Below are 12,132 nucleotides of genomic sequence, written 5' to 3'. Positions count from 1 at the left end.
TGTTTAAATAGTGTTCCCTGTTTTTAGGTCAGCGTCCGTTATTGTTTATGTCTACATGTGCTATGTGAGTTTTCCTTGTTATAATTAAAATTCTCTGAATTGTACTCCTCGTCTCCCTCCGTTCCTTGCTCCGCACTCCACTCAGTAGTGCAACCGTGACAAATAGTACTACAACAATATTATTTACAATATAAAAAAGGAAATAAAAAAAAATATAAACATAAGTGATTAAACTGATGAAAAATTCAGTCTCTGATCTTTCAGATCAGACTGGGTTCCTCCAGAGTCTGTGTTAAATGAAGAGAAGCTCTGGTTTTTATGTGCATCTCAAGCAGTTCTACTATTTGTATTAATCACAAATTTTCTGATCAAGAGTGTATGTGCTAGTCATACCTTATTACCTCAATGGAGGGGCATGATAAGGAGGCATTTGGCTATCACTGTGGCTCCTGCTGTAGTTACATTATTGGCTTCCAGGCTGCAATCATTAGTTTTAATGACATCAGCATTTTGTAATTGCACTTATAGCTAAACCTTCACAGCAAGCACTCAAGTACTTAAGTCTTTTCAGATTCGCACATAGGGGTAAAATCTCAGCCAGTGTCCATGCCAGGCTGTCACCACATCCATTCCATGACAAGCTGATGAAGACATGAAATCATAAACTAATGGCTGCTTTGCAAACACACACAAACACAGGGACCGGGACAATGCAATGTCTGGGTCCATGCATTCATCAGTCCAACTGCAGCATTAAAAGAAGTCTGAAATGTCTTATCCCACCTGATGTCCTCTATGGATGAACAGTGTTTGAGGGATGAGGCCACACCAACCAGATCTGAACTCCCAATCGAAGTCAAACTGAGAGACAAGTAGTAACACTGGTTTACAGTATGTTTTCTAAATACGTCTCTTATGCTCAACTAAGGCTGCATTTATTTAAACAAAAATACAATAAAGCATTATTATTGTGAAATATAATTACAATTTAAAATAGCTGTTTTCTATTTTAATATATTTTCAAATGCAATTTATTCCTGTGATAACAAAGCTGAATTTTCAGCAGCCATTAATCTTCAGTGTCACATTATCCTTCAGAAATCATTCTAATATGCTGATTTGGTGTTTAAGAAACATTTATTATTATTATCAATGTTGAAAACAGTTCTGTTGCTTTTTTTTTTTTGGAAACCTTAATATATACTTTTCAAGATTCTTTGATGAATAGAAATTTCACAATAACATATGAATGTTTTTACTGTCATTTTTATGCTATCAAGTTAATGCATCCTTGCTGAATAAAAGTATGAATATCTTTTTTTTTTTTTAAACATACTGACCCCAAACTTTTGAACGGTATAGTGCATGTGATGTAACAAATCCATACATTACACTTCATACAGTATATGTGGTTCTGTAATGTATTTAGTGTCTTACTGTAGTATTTTTAGTGCCTTCATGCTCATCAGACCTTCACAAAGAGCCAAGGATCCATGTGGGCCAAACTGATTCTCTGACAAACTAAATAAAAACAAAAAAAAATGTATTCCCTGTCAGTGACATCTTTTCAAAGCAATAGTTTCATCTAAAATTAATTCTGTAATTATTCACTGTGAAGACCACAATACTGTACACAGGACTTACTGAGTTCTGAAAGTTGGGGCAGTAACGGAAGGACTTGAGCTAGTTTAGCAGCACATGCCTGACCAAGCCGGTTTTTGGATAGCCTGTGAAAACAAAATGATGAAGAATGGTCAGCTACTGATTTTGCAAGTAATATCACACATTAAATAAAAGAAATTATTTACTGTAGTTTCTGAAGAACTCTGCAGTGGGATAGTGCCACCAGTAGCTTCTCTCCAGCCTGGTCAGTCACATTGTTGTATGACAGACTGCAAAAAGGTTAATCAAGGAAAATGAATAATGATGCAATGATTCAGATGATGTTACTGCAGTAACAAATCTAGGCAATAACACTACCGTGCAAAAGTATGGGGTCAGTATGTCTTTCTAATGTTTTTGAAAGAACTCTCCTACGCTCACCAAGGCTGCATTCATTTGATCAAAAATTCAGTAAAAACAGTGATATTGTAAAATATTATTACAATTTAAAATAACTGTCCTCTATGGTAATATATTAACGTGTAATTTATTTCTGTGATGACAGCTTCCACATTTCTTACAAAAAAAAAAAATCTTACTGACCCCAAACTATTTTGTATATATTAAATAAACATTGACAACTTGGCATAATATATTTCCACCATGTCTCCACTAGAGGGTATTCTATCATAAGCCTTATAAATTGTGCTCAAGCACTATTCAGGTAAGGAATACATTTATTCTCATGCTCAATGCAGTTGCCATACCTTAGTTTTACTAGTTCAGTCCACGAATTAATGTATTTCACAAGCTCATAAGAACCACCATCTCCCATTCGCCAACTTTCCAACCTGTAAACAGCATAAAAATGTTCACATATTTCCAAACCCTTAGCATGTGTGTGCATGTGCTTTTTAATGACCACAATACTTACTCAATCTCTTCCATCAGTCTAAAACCCTTAAAAGAGGTCAGAAGACAAAGTATGCCAGTGCCATTCACAAACGTCTCTGATGTCACCACTCTAATGTTGTTCAAGCTGAGGAGAATAACCAATCAAAGTAAAAATTAAATACAGGATGGGCTCTCGGGTGAGTACACCAGCTTATCGAGTGTTTGCAAAATCTACAATGAACATTTCAGCCTTAAAAGCCTTACCTGAGCCTTCTAAGTGAGGCCAAATGGCTGAAGCCTTGAGCTAGGATGGTTATACCCTCCTCATCAAGTACCACAGAGTCCAGTCTATCATTGAGAATATAGCATTGAATATAGCATATTCTGTCAATGACTGTGAATGCATTACAAACTAGCCACATTTCTTAAATTCAAGAGTGCAGTGTTTGAAAAGCTGAGACTACAACACGTTACCGTATCTCTGCCAGCAAGATGCACCTGCACCAGACCTCTGACCAGGTCACGCCCTCGAGCTGCTGTCTAACCAGAGCACTGGTACAGACTGGACAAAAAGATATCGGCCAATCAGCAATGTTGCACTCTGCTGCACTGAGAAATAATGAAGAAAATCAGACACTTACTTGATCGACTTTAGATTTGGCACAATTTGAAGTGCTCTCCCAAGTACTGCAGCTCCACGGTCACCTAAAACAAGCTGGGACAAACTGGAAAACCAAAGGCAAAGGGAAATGTTGAAACATATGGGAAGGAAAAGGTAAATAAGCTGACAGAATGAAATTACACATAATTATTCCTGGTAAGGACCACTTTTTCAGTGCAAAGTTAAACTTTACTTGGACAAAAGGATAACGAGAAAGAGTTTGGTAATGCTTCAGCAATCTTTTCCAACACATCCTCATCGGCACCTTTCAAATCAAGACTAAAAAAGTCAAAATATTCCATGTAAAAAAAAAACATTCCATGTTTTTCTCAAAAGTTAGTGTACTTGTTTACTAGTGTCAGTGAAGCACTTGAGGAAAAAAAAAAACATGAAACACATAATGAAGAAAATAAAGAGAATATCACTTGTGAGCAGACTTTTTAATCATACTTAATTTCCTATTAAGCTTTATTTTTGTCAAATTATGCAAATAGTATGAAAAAAAAGATCTGTGTGTATTTAAGATCCATAGATGCTATGGAATCAGCCCCCGCAACAAAAATAGTTGGACATTTTATCACAAAAATGTTAAAAATGTAATTCTCACCACCGCTATTTCTATCACAGAATGCTATTAAACACAATATTTTATTTGAGATGTGGAAATGACACTGTGGTAGCAAAATTACACAAATGTCCTGTGATGTATGTATGTTCACTGTTAGACATTATGTAAAAAGCATGTTTTAAAGGGGTCATATGATGCGATTTCAAGTTGTCCTTTATCTTTGGAGAGTTACAAGCTGTCCGTGAATAGATAAGATCCCTAAAGTTGCAAAGACTAAAGTCTCAAATCCAAAGAGATATTCTTTATAAAAGTTAAGACTGGTCCACGCCCTCCTAAAACGCTTCGTTCAAACACGCCCCCACATGTCTACGTCACGATGTGGGAAGATTTGCATAACGCCTCCCAAATGTTCACGCAAAGAAAGAAGGCGTAACTTTATTGTTGCTGCCACCACCATGTCGTGAAGGCGCTGTGTGTTTCGTTGCGAAAACGAAAATCAGTGTAGAGTAGGGCTTGTTGTTTGTCATTTCTCCGATCACAAATGCAGACATGGTTTTATGTTTTCGTGGCGCGATGCAACGCAATGCGTAAAAAGACAGTATAAGTCATTATAATCCGTAATTATATCCCCACTGGATGCAACAAATGCCTCGTTTATAATGGGTTTTAATGTTTTTGTCTCGTCGCTTCGGCCGGACAGGGCATCACAATATGGTAAGGGGCGTAACATTTAAGTCACACGCTTGAGGTATTCAGCCAATCATAACGCACTGGATAGCTGGCCAATCAGAGCACACCTTGCTTTTCAGACCGATGAGCTTTGTAAAAATCGACACGTTTCAGAAAGGTGGGGCATAGAGGAGAAACAATAATGTACAGTATGTGGAAAATAATGTGTGTTTTTGAACCTTAAACCGCATAAACACATTTCATTACACCAAATACACAAAATAATGTTCTTTTTAGCAGCATCATATGACCCCTTTAAAAGAATATACATACATTTAAAATAAAGATGACTATCTGTTCTTAATTATATGAAACACTTACGTATAGTTCCTGAGATTCTGTAAGAACGGAATGACCGCAGAAAAAAAATCTGCACCATTTCTGTCCATTTTGAGCTGAGAATCTGGACATAAAATGAAGTAAGCAGAATTCATACAGAAAAATAAAATATCTAATAGACCAAAATAAGCATAAACTCTCATTGACTCACCTTAAATCCTGCAAGGCATGGCATTTCTGAAAGGGAAGTGTCAGAGGAGCGAGATGCTGTCCATTTATGTCACAGTCATCAAAGCTAAAGAATGTGACAAAAGTGGTGTTGTACATCAAATACAGAGAATATCACATAAAAATAAGAGTCAATAAAAGCACAAAACCAACAACAAGCTTACAATCAAACAAAATACCAACACACTTGATGGACTTCAGAGCAGGTGAAAACTTTTCAGGATGAGCTCTGTCAGAAAGAAAAAGGTCCAAATTAGCTTTGCATATGTAATATTGTAAACTATATTTATTCACAATATTTATAGCATTCCATATTCTATGAACATAAAAAATATATAGAAACTTACACAAAAGTGGAGCTGAGACTTGAATTGCCCTCTGTAATGATGTTTATGGATGCATGGTTGACCCTGCAAATATTGGGTAAAAGATGTTTTTTTTTTTCATTTCTAGAGCAATATTTTTTTCTAAAAGTTTTACCTAATCACTTTTTACTTACATATGTCTATTTGCAAATGGTCTTAATTTAATCTTAAAGGAATAGTTCACCCAAAAATGAAAATTCTGTCATTATTTACTCACCCTCATGTCGTTCCAAACCCGCAAGACCTTCGTTCATCTTCGGAACACAAATTGAGATATTTTTGATGAAATCAGAGCTTTCTTACTCTGCATAGACAGCAATGCAACTGAACATTCCCAGGCCCTGAAAGGTTGTAAGGGCATCATTAAAATAGTCCATGTACCATCAGTGGTTCAGCCGTAATTTTATGACACTATGAGAATACTTTTTGTGCACAAAGAAAACAAAAATAACGACTTTATTCAACAGTTCTTCTCTTCCGTGTCAGCGTCCGCCACCATACACGAGAGTACCACGACGCTCAGATTTCACCAAAAATATCTCAATTGGTGTTCCGAAGATGAACGAAGGTCTTATGGGTTTGGAACGACATGAGGGTGAGTAATTAATGGCAGAATTTTCATTTTTGGGTGAACTATCCCTTTAAGATTAAATTAGGACCATTTGCAAATGGACACACGTAAATTAAAATCTGTCGTGCCATTGAACATGAATGTGTAAGTTGGGATGAAATGAGAGTAACATCGCCACATGGGAAACCATTCGGTATACAACCACAATTAAATAAAGAGACACATTTTGGTTAATTCAAGTGACTTTAAAGAACAGGTGAGATGTTAATGCTATTAATATCACTTTGTCTCGGTCATAACATTTGAAAACATTTACTGTTTTATAAACCTGTTAATACACAGCCATGAATTCATCAGTGGTCACAAGATGTGTGTCTGTTGATTGTGGGTTACTGCCTCAGAACCGCACCTGCTTTCTTTGATGTGTGGCTGCAGATTGAGGCATTTGGCAATGAGACTGACAACAGCATTTCCTGTCAGCCACGGCTCTTCAATCCTAATAAAGACATTCCAAACACATTAGTATCCTCATATTGTATGTGCTGTATAAAAGCAGCAACTAAACACAGAAAAAAATGCCATGATTACATCTGTCCTTTGTTGTTTCTTCAACTTAAGGCACTTAGGACCTTAAGATTTTTGGAAAATAAACTCATTAAAACATGTTTCCCACACTCACAAGTTTGTATACTAACAACGGTGTATAAACATGTCTTACAGGAGAATTGTCATTTTCCCCCACATATCTACCTCAGTGTAATTTCCAACAAATCTCAAATCATCTTTTTTTGTTTAACATTTTGTGGTGGAATAAATGGAATATGTATTGCTAAGGCTAATTTAATAGCTAGTATATATATATATATATATATAAAATAAACACAATTACACTTTTTACCAAATTTACCAGACCTTGATTTTTGCTTTATATTCTATATGTCTCATATTTCATATCACTGTTTTCTCAGACATGGTTTCTTTGCTAAAATCTGTTAGTCGTGATGAAAATGATGCATGAGGGATGGTCATAATTTGTGTAAAACTGATGTAAATCAATTCACATAATAAATACTGAAATGTTTATTACACACTTTGTTTAGGTTATCATTTTATTAGTTATATTATTTTTTGAAAATATTTATAATATTTTTACAGTGGAATTTTTCTATTTTTAAACTGATAGTCTAGGTCTGAGACAAGGGTACAAAACAAAAATCTATAAAGAAATACATAACATTTTTAAAATGCCAGAAGTTGAAGAAATCATCTTAAATAAACAGATGTTTTGTTCATTTCTTACCTGAAGTCTCTGTGTTGGTGACAGCTAATGAAGTGCTCAACAAAATACTCAATCTGCTCAGAACTCAGACCATTATTTCTTAATCTCGGAGGAATAGGAAAATGTGCATTAAAAATGTGCCAAATATGGCGTTTTAAAAATATCCAAGAAATGAGCATTGTTGAAACAGATACTAAGTCTGTGAGATCAATCTTTAAAAATAAACAATCTTTGTAAAATCTTACTTCACAGTTTGGATTGTGGACAGCTCAACCAGGCTGTCCAGTAAAGAGAAAAGGCCTTGACTGTGCAGTGAATTAGAAGACAATCTAAAGAATAGAGTAACAATCCAATTTTTTTACATAGTCATGAAACCTCAAACCACATTTTAAGATGTAAACAGATATGTACAGTTTGCACATCCCTGAAAACAATTACAGTACTCATTATCTCTATTAATAAGGAGATTAATCTAGAAGATATTGCAGTTTTCTGAGAGGAAAAATAAAGAATATTGAGTTTCAATATTTAAGAAATGTCCAAAATACACACATAGTAACATAACTATGCTCAAATACTCACTCTAATGTAAGTAGTCTAGGGCATCTGTTCAAAATTTCCACAAGCTTCTTCAAGTGTATCACCTCAAAACTGCACTCCCTTAGCCTGTCGTCAAGACCAACTGTAAGAGGAAGCTAACCATCAAACTACTTTCACTTTTGACTTGAGTGAATAAATCATATTATTCGTGTGACTCTCTGATTGTTTGTTTCGACTGTGATACCTCACCTGTATTCTGGGAAATTACCTAAGAGTTTTGCCATTGACATGTTCCAGCACAAACTTAATCAGAGACTGATCTTCCACTCCAAGACTAAAGATGAGAAAAGCATATACCTTCAGACTTAAACAGTCAAACAAGTAAACACACATGCAATACGTAAGCCAGTCATTGTTCATGTCAGTGAAAAGCAAGGAATGAATGGAAGTGATAGTGAGTTAGCCTTTACCTGACTTCAACAGCAACAACTTTATCAGGCATTCATTGAGTCGACCAGATGCAGTGCCCCCACTTGAGTCATTCGGTTGCCACTGAGCAGAATATTATTCCCTATAATGCACAAGGCATGATTTTCCTGATTATGCCTATATTATTTTATATATGGTACTGAAGCCATATTTCTTTATATTTTTAATATACTGCACCTACTTAAATTATGATTTTCATATAATGTGAAAATTATATGAATTTCAATATATGACAAAATCAATATATGGCCTTTGTTGTCCATCATTCTAGAACCTTAAAATAATCCCATGAGTTTAATCCTTGGATCACTCATAGTAGATCTATCCCTTTCTACATCTCCCCTGTAGGCTATTTCAGTGCTTCAGCGTGAATGAGATTCATTCGCATAGTTTTGGATTGATGACCAGGTCAATTTGTGACTCAACTTCAAAATCCACTGACTGTTTCAGGTCGAGTCTGTATATAAGAAAGAACATGGCAATATTAATTTGATGCAAACTGACATTGGTTTTACTATTGTGGAAAAAAAGTGGTACACATTGTTGTCTCGATAGAGGCACAAATTCCATGTTAAAAATGTAGATTTAAAAAGTAACATTCCTTAATAAGGTCATAATTTGGACCCTTATACAACACAAAGTCTCTCATTACATTTTCTCAGTTTTTTAAATGTTTTGTTCAACCCTGTTACCTAAACAGATCAAATAGACATTTAAACAGATCAAATAAATATGCTCTTACTCATTAAAAATTTGGTTTAAGTTAAACAGCAATGAAGCTTAACAATATTTATAAATTAACATTTGGTCTCAACAAGGTAGTTTATGTTGAGTGACAGCTACTGTAAATCTTGTGACAATTAGAAATTCTGGCAGTGTTTCTTTTTTTTATGATTTTGGACTATAGTTTTTTTTATGTGTATTTAATACTTATTTTTTGAAAATTACAAAATAAAAAAAGAGAGAGTTAAGCACCTTCTTTCAAATACTTTAAAAAATGTTCACCATTTTGACTTAAAAAAAAAAAAAACTTAATTGTGATGCTGTAACTGAAATATAAGTGTGTGATTTCTTTACAGGCTGACCGGAAGAAACCTTGAAGTTCATACTATATAAACAAAAGATAAAACATATGTAGAGCATGGGGTTAAACCACAGCTGTGCTATTGCAGAAACCTGATCCTGATATGTGGTGATAAATAGAAACACTCACAGCCAGCTGCCATATCCATAGTTGATGGTCCCTTTGAATACAGCAGACACATTTGAAGTAGAGATCCCTATTCCTTCATTCTCTTTCAGCTCACTCACTCTTTCCAATGGAAAGGTTATGGATCTCTAAGCTGTGGTTGATGTGGGAAGAAGAGTGTCATAAGATACAAGATGTAACACAGCTGTGGACCCCATAACGTAAACAAATTCAGGAGTCCCCTACTTGTGGAATCCATATTTCACCGTCCCAATGCCTATATATTGATCGCTGTCCCTCTACGCTGGGATATCTGGCATGCTGAAAAGCGACCTGTATCAGTTCAGTAGTTTTCTCATTCACTGAGGAGTCAAGGAAGGGAAATATTTATTTACTATTCCAGGGTTTCCCAAGTTCAGGGAACTGCAGGTTGATGAGAAGAAAATAATTAATTAAATCATAAAAAATATATATTTTTTTTATTGAAACAATGTTTGGGAATCCCAGCTCAAGTCTTTACTTGTAGAACTTTTATTTTTATTATAGGTTGCTTTTTATTAGTCTCCATTCCATTTGATTATTGTTTTTCATGAATCGACATTTTTTTCAGCTTGTGTGTCGTTATTTTTATGCACTTGAATATTTTTGCTACTTCCTTACTAATGGCTTAATGTCATTTGCGATCTTTTTATATTTTACAATCTTTATGTATTACATAAATATGCTATGCTTTATATGAGCTCATAAAAACGGACTAAATTTTAACTATTTTCACAAGACTAAAAATTATACCATAATTTATTCTGCATGTGAGAAGAGGGTATGGAAACAAAGTCAGGGGACAGGGGTTTTATCAGGTTAGTTTTGTCTGGTCTTTTAGCCTCTTGAAATAGTTTAAAATTAATTCTAACGTCACATTAAAATAAAATCCTCATCTTTTGCCATCAAGTTTTTCTGTGAGGCCTAGTGCAAACAGTTTTTTGTTTTTTTCTCAATTCCTTAATGTCATTTTGAGTTTAAAGTAGTCTAATGCACTTCTGCCCTAGCTCAAACTTAGCATGTTCATGAGAAAAGTAGCAATGTACGATTTGTAAAGTCCATAAACAGTTGTGAAACCTGAAAGCTCCTGTTTCTATTCATTTTATTAGCACAGAAAAAAGAGACCAGGACAATTTTTAAAACACCTTCTTTTGTGTTCCTGAGATTAAAGAAAGACTTACATATTTGACACAATATAAGGCTGAGTGATGTCAGATTTTTTGTGGGGGTGAACTGTAAATAAAAATAACTTCAATAAAAATAAAAGGTCATATTTAATGGACTGTGTATTTTTTCTAACCTCGGGCTTATTGACTACAACCTAGGCTTTTTTCTTTCTTCAGTTATATTATACCAATAATTTGCTTTTCAGATGCTTTGAATGAAATATGTTGCCAAGTAATTAACATCAAAACAAATACTTACAAGGAATGGCTGGCTAGATAGTACAGAAATCAACGAGAGCATACTTACGGACTACAGCGGCGGGATAGGTGAGCCTGCAAACAGCTCCTGTAAACCTATAGGCAGAGGGAGGATCCAGACAACAACAACTTATTTTGACCAGAGTGAGAACCAGGAGCAGCACTGCACTTCTTGGAATCTCAACAAAGTCTGAAAAAAACAAAAAAAAAACACATATGAGCCTGTCTTTTACTGTTATTAGGGCTTCTCTTTCAAAAGAGCTCGGTTTTCATTCAGCAAGTATCTGAGGAGGAGGGACAGATCCAGAGGTAGCCTCAGAGGAAGGGGGGGGTGGACAGGCCCTGTAATGTCTGATTTGCCATGTCCCTCTTCTGAAGAAGAGAGAACATGCGACTGGCCCTGGGGTCGACTAGCACATGTTGCTCAAGGTTACTGGAGGACAGTAAACGGTGCACAGGGACATTTTTTGTGTTTTTCTGAACATTCTGCTGTACAAAGACAAATAAAAGATAGTCAGAGGACAGAGTGGACAGGAGCAGGCCAAAGTCCATGTAGGTGGACCAGCTCACTGAAAAGTGCAGACAGAATACCCTTTATTTACACCACCATTCTAGAGTATTCCAGTAATTTCTGAAAATGGACAGTTATGTAGATGAATAATAGAAATCCACCGGGATATCATCACCACAGGAGTCCACAGGAAAGACTTTGGAAAGGAATATGTTGTTGACAAGCCACATAAAACATGTCTGATGCTTACCAGATGGGAGCCAACAGTCAAATGATTACATTTAGATACGCATTTTATCGGGTTGCGATGTGTTTTTGTGTAATTAAGCTATTGTATTCATCAGAATGTCCAAGTGTGACAATGCACTATTGAATAGTTAAAGAATTAAAAACACTTTATGCATCTCTGTTCTGATAGATCATGCGATCAAGTGTTCATACAGATCACAATGCAGACGCAAATTGTAACACAACTATAGAGTGCGTAAATGCAAAACAAAAACTAGCTACAATTGCATTATGTAGGTTTGTGACATCACAGAAATCTCACTGGTATGATTTCAGTTGGACTAAGGTATGCACATGACATTTTAAAATCTTAAAATTGAAAAAAGTGCATTTAAAGGAACTGGCAGCTTATAGCTCAAGATTAAAAAATGACAAATTAATAAGAAAAAACCTTAAATAAAATTAAAATGGGTGAGAAAACAAAAGCTACCCTTACAGAATTCAACTCCCATTTATATTAGACTTTAAGGAATTTT

The 12,132-nt window shown here is 35.2% G+C and overlaps 1 protein-coding gene and 1 long non-coding RNA gene across 4 annotated transcripts; both read right to left on the bottom strand.

Annotated features, from left to right (window-relative positions):
• Positions 1-163: 163 nt before the first annotated feature.
• LOC107672292 (uncharacterized) lies at positions 164-3,192 on the bottom strand. Of its 3 annotated transcripts, none has more exons than XR_001632305.1 (11): positions 3,138-3,192; positions 2,971-3,058; positions 2,761-2,844; positions 2,537-2,641; positions 2,370-2,453; positions 1,809-1,892; positions 1,645-1,727; positions 1,438-1,521; positions 784-861; positions 394-641; positions 164-287 (listed from the first exon to the last, which is right to left on the bottom strand). It is a non-coding gene; the product is annotated as an uncharacterized LOC107672292 (long non-coding RNA). The 3 variants fall into 3 exon arrangements; XR_001632306.1 differs by having other exon boundaries at positions 164-478; positions 558-641; XR_001632304.1 differs by having other exon boundaries at positions 164-641.
• Positions 3,193-4,946: 1,754 nt separating this feature from the next.
• Positions 4,947-11,255, bottom strand: LOC107672291 (protein NLRC5-like). The gene is made up of 12 exons (XM_016465427.1): positions 10,907-11,255; positions 9,641-9,756; positions 9,419-9,548; positions 8,187-8,662; positions 7,985-8,050; positions 7,759-7,858; positions 7,422-7,505; positions 7,198-7,281; positions 6,307-6,393; positions 5,309-5,371; positions 5,126-5,190; positions 4,947-5,028 (listed from the first exon to the last, which is right to left on the bottom strand). The coding sequence occupies exons 5-12, from the start codon at positions 8,004-8,006 to the stop codon at positions 5,009-5,011; spliced, it is 525 nt and encodes a 174-aa protein (XP_016320913.1). The 5' UTR covers positions 8,007-8,050; positions 8,187-8,662; positions 9,419-9,548; positions 9,641-9,756; positions 10,907-11,255; the 3' UTR covers positions 4,947-5,008.
• Between the last annotated feature and the right edge of the window lie 877 nt (positions 11,256-12,132).

Source organism: Sinocyclocheilus anshuiensis, unplaced genomic scaffold (genome assembly GCF_001515605.1).
Source record: "Sinocyclocheilus anshuiensis isolate Anshui unplaced genomic scaffold, SAMN03320099.WGS_v1.1 scaffold997, whole genome shotgun sequence".
Classification (NCBI taxonomy): domain Eukaryota; kingdom Metazoa; phylum Chordata; class Actinopteri; order Cypriniformes; family Cyprinidae; genus Sinocyclocheilus; species Sinocyclocheilus anshuiensis.
This window is presented reverse-complemented; position numbering and strand designations above follow the sequence as displayed.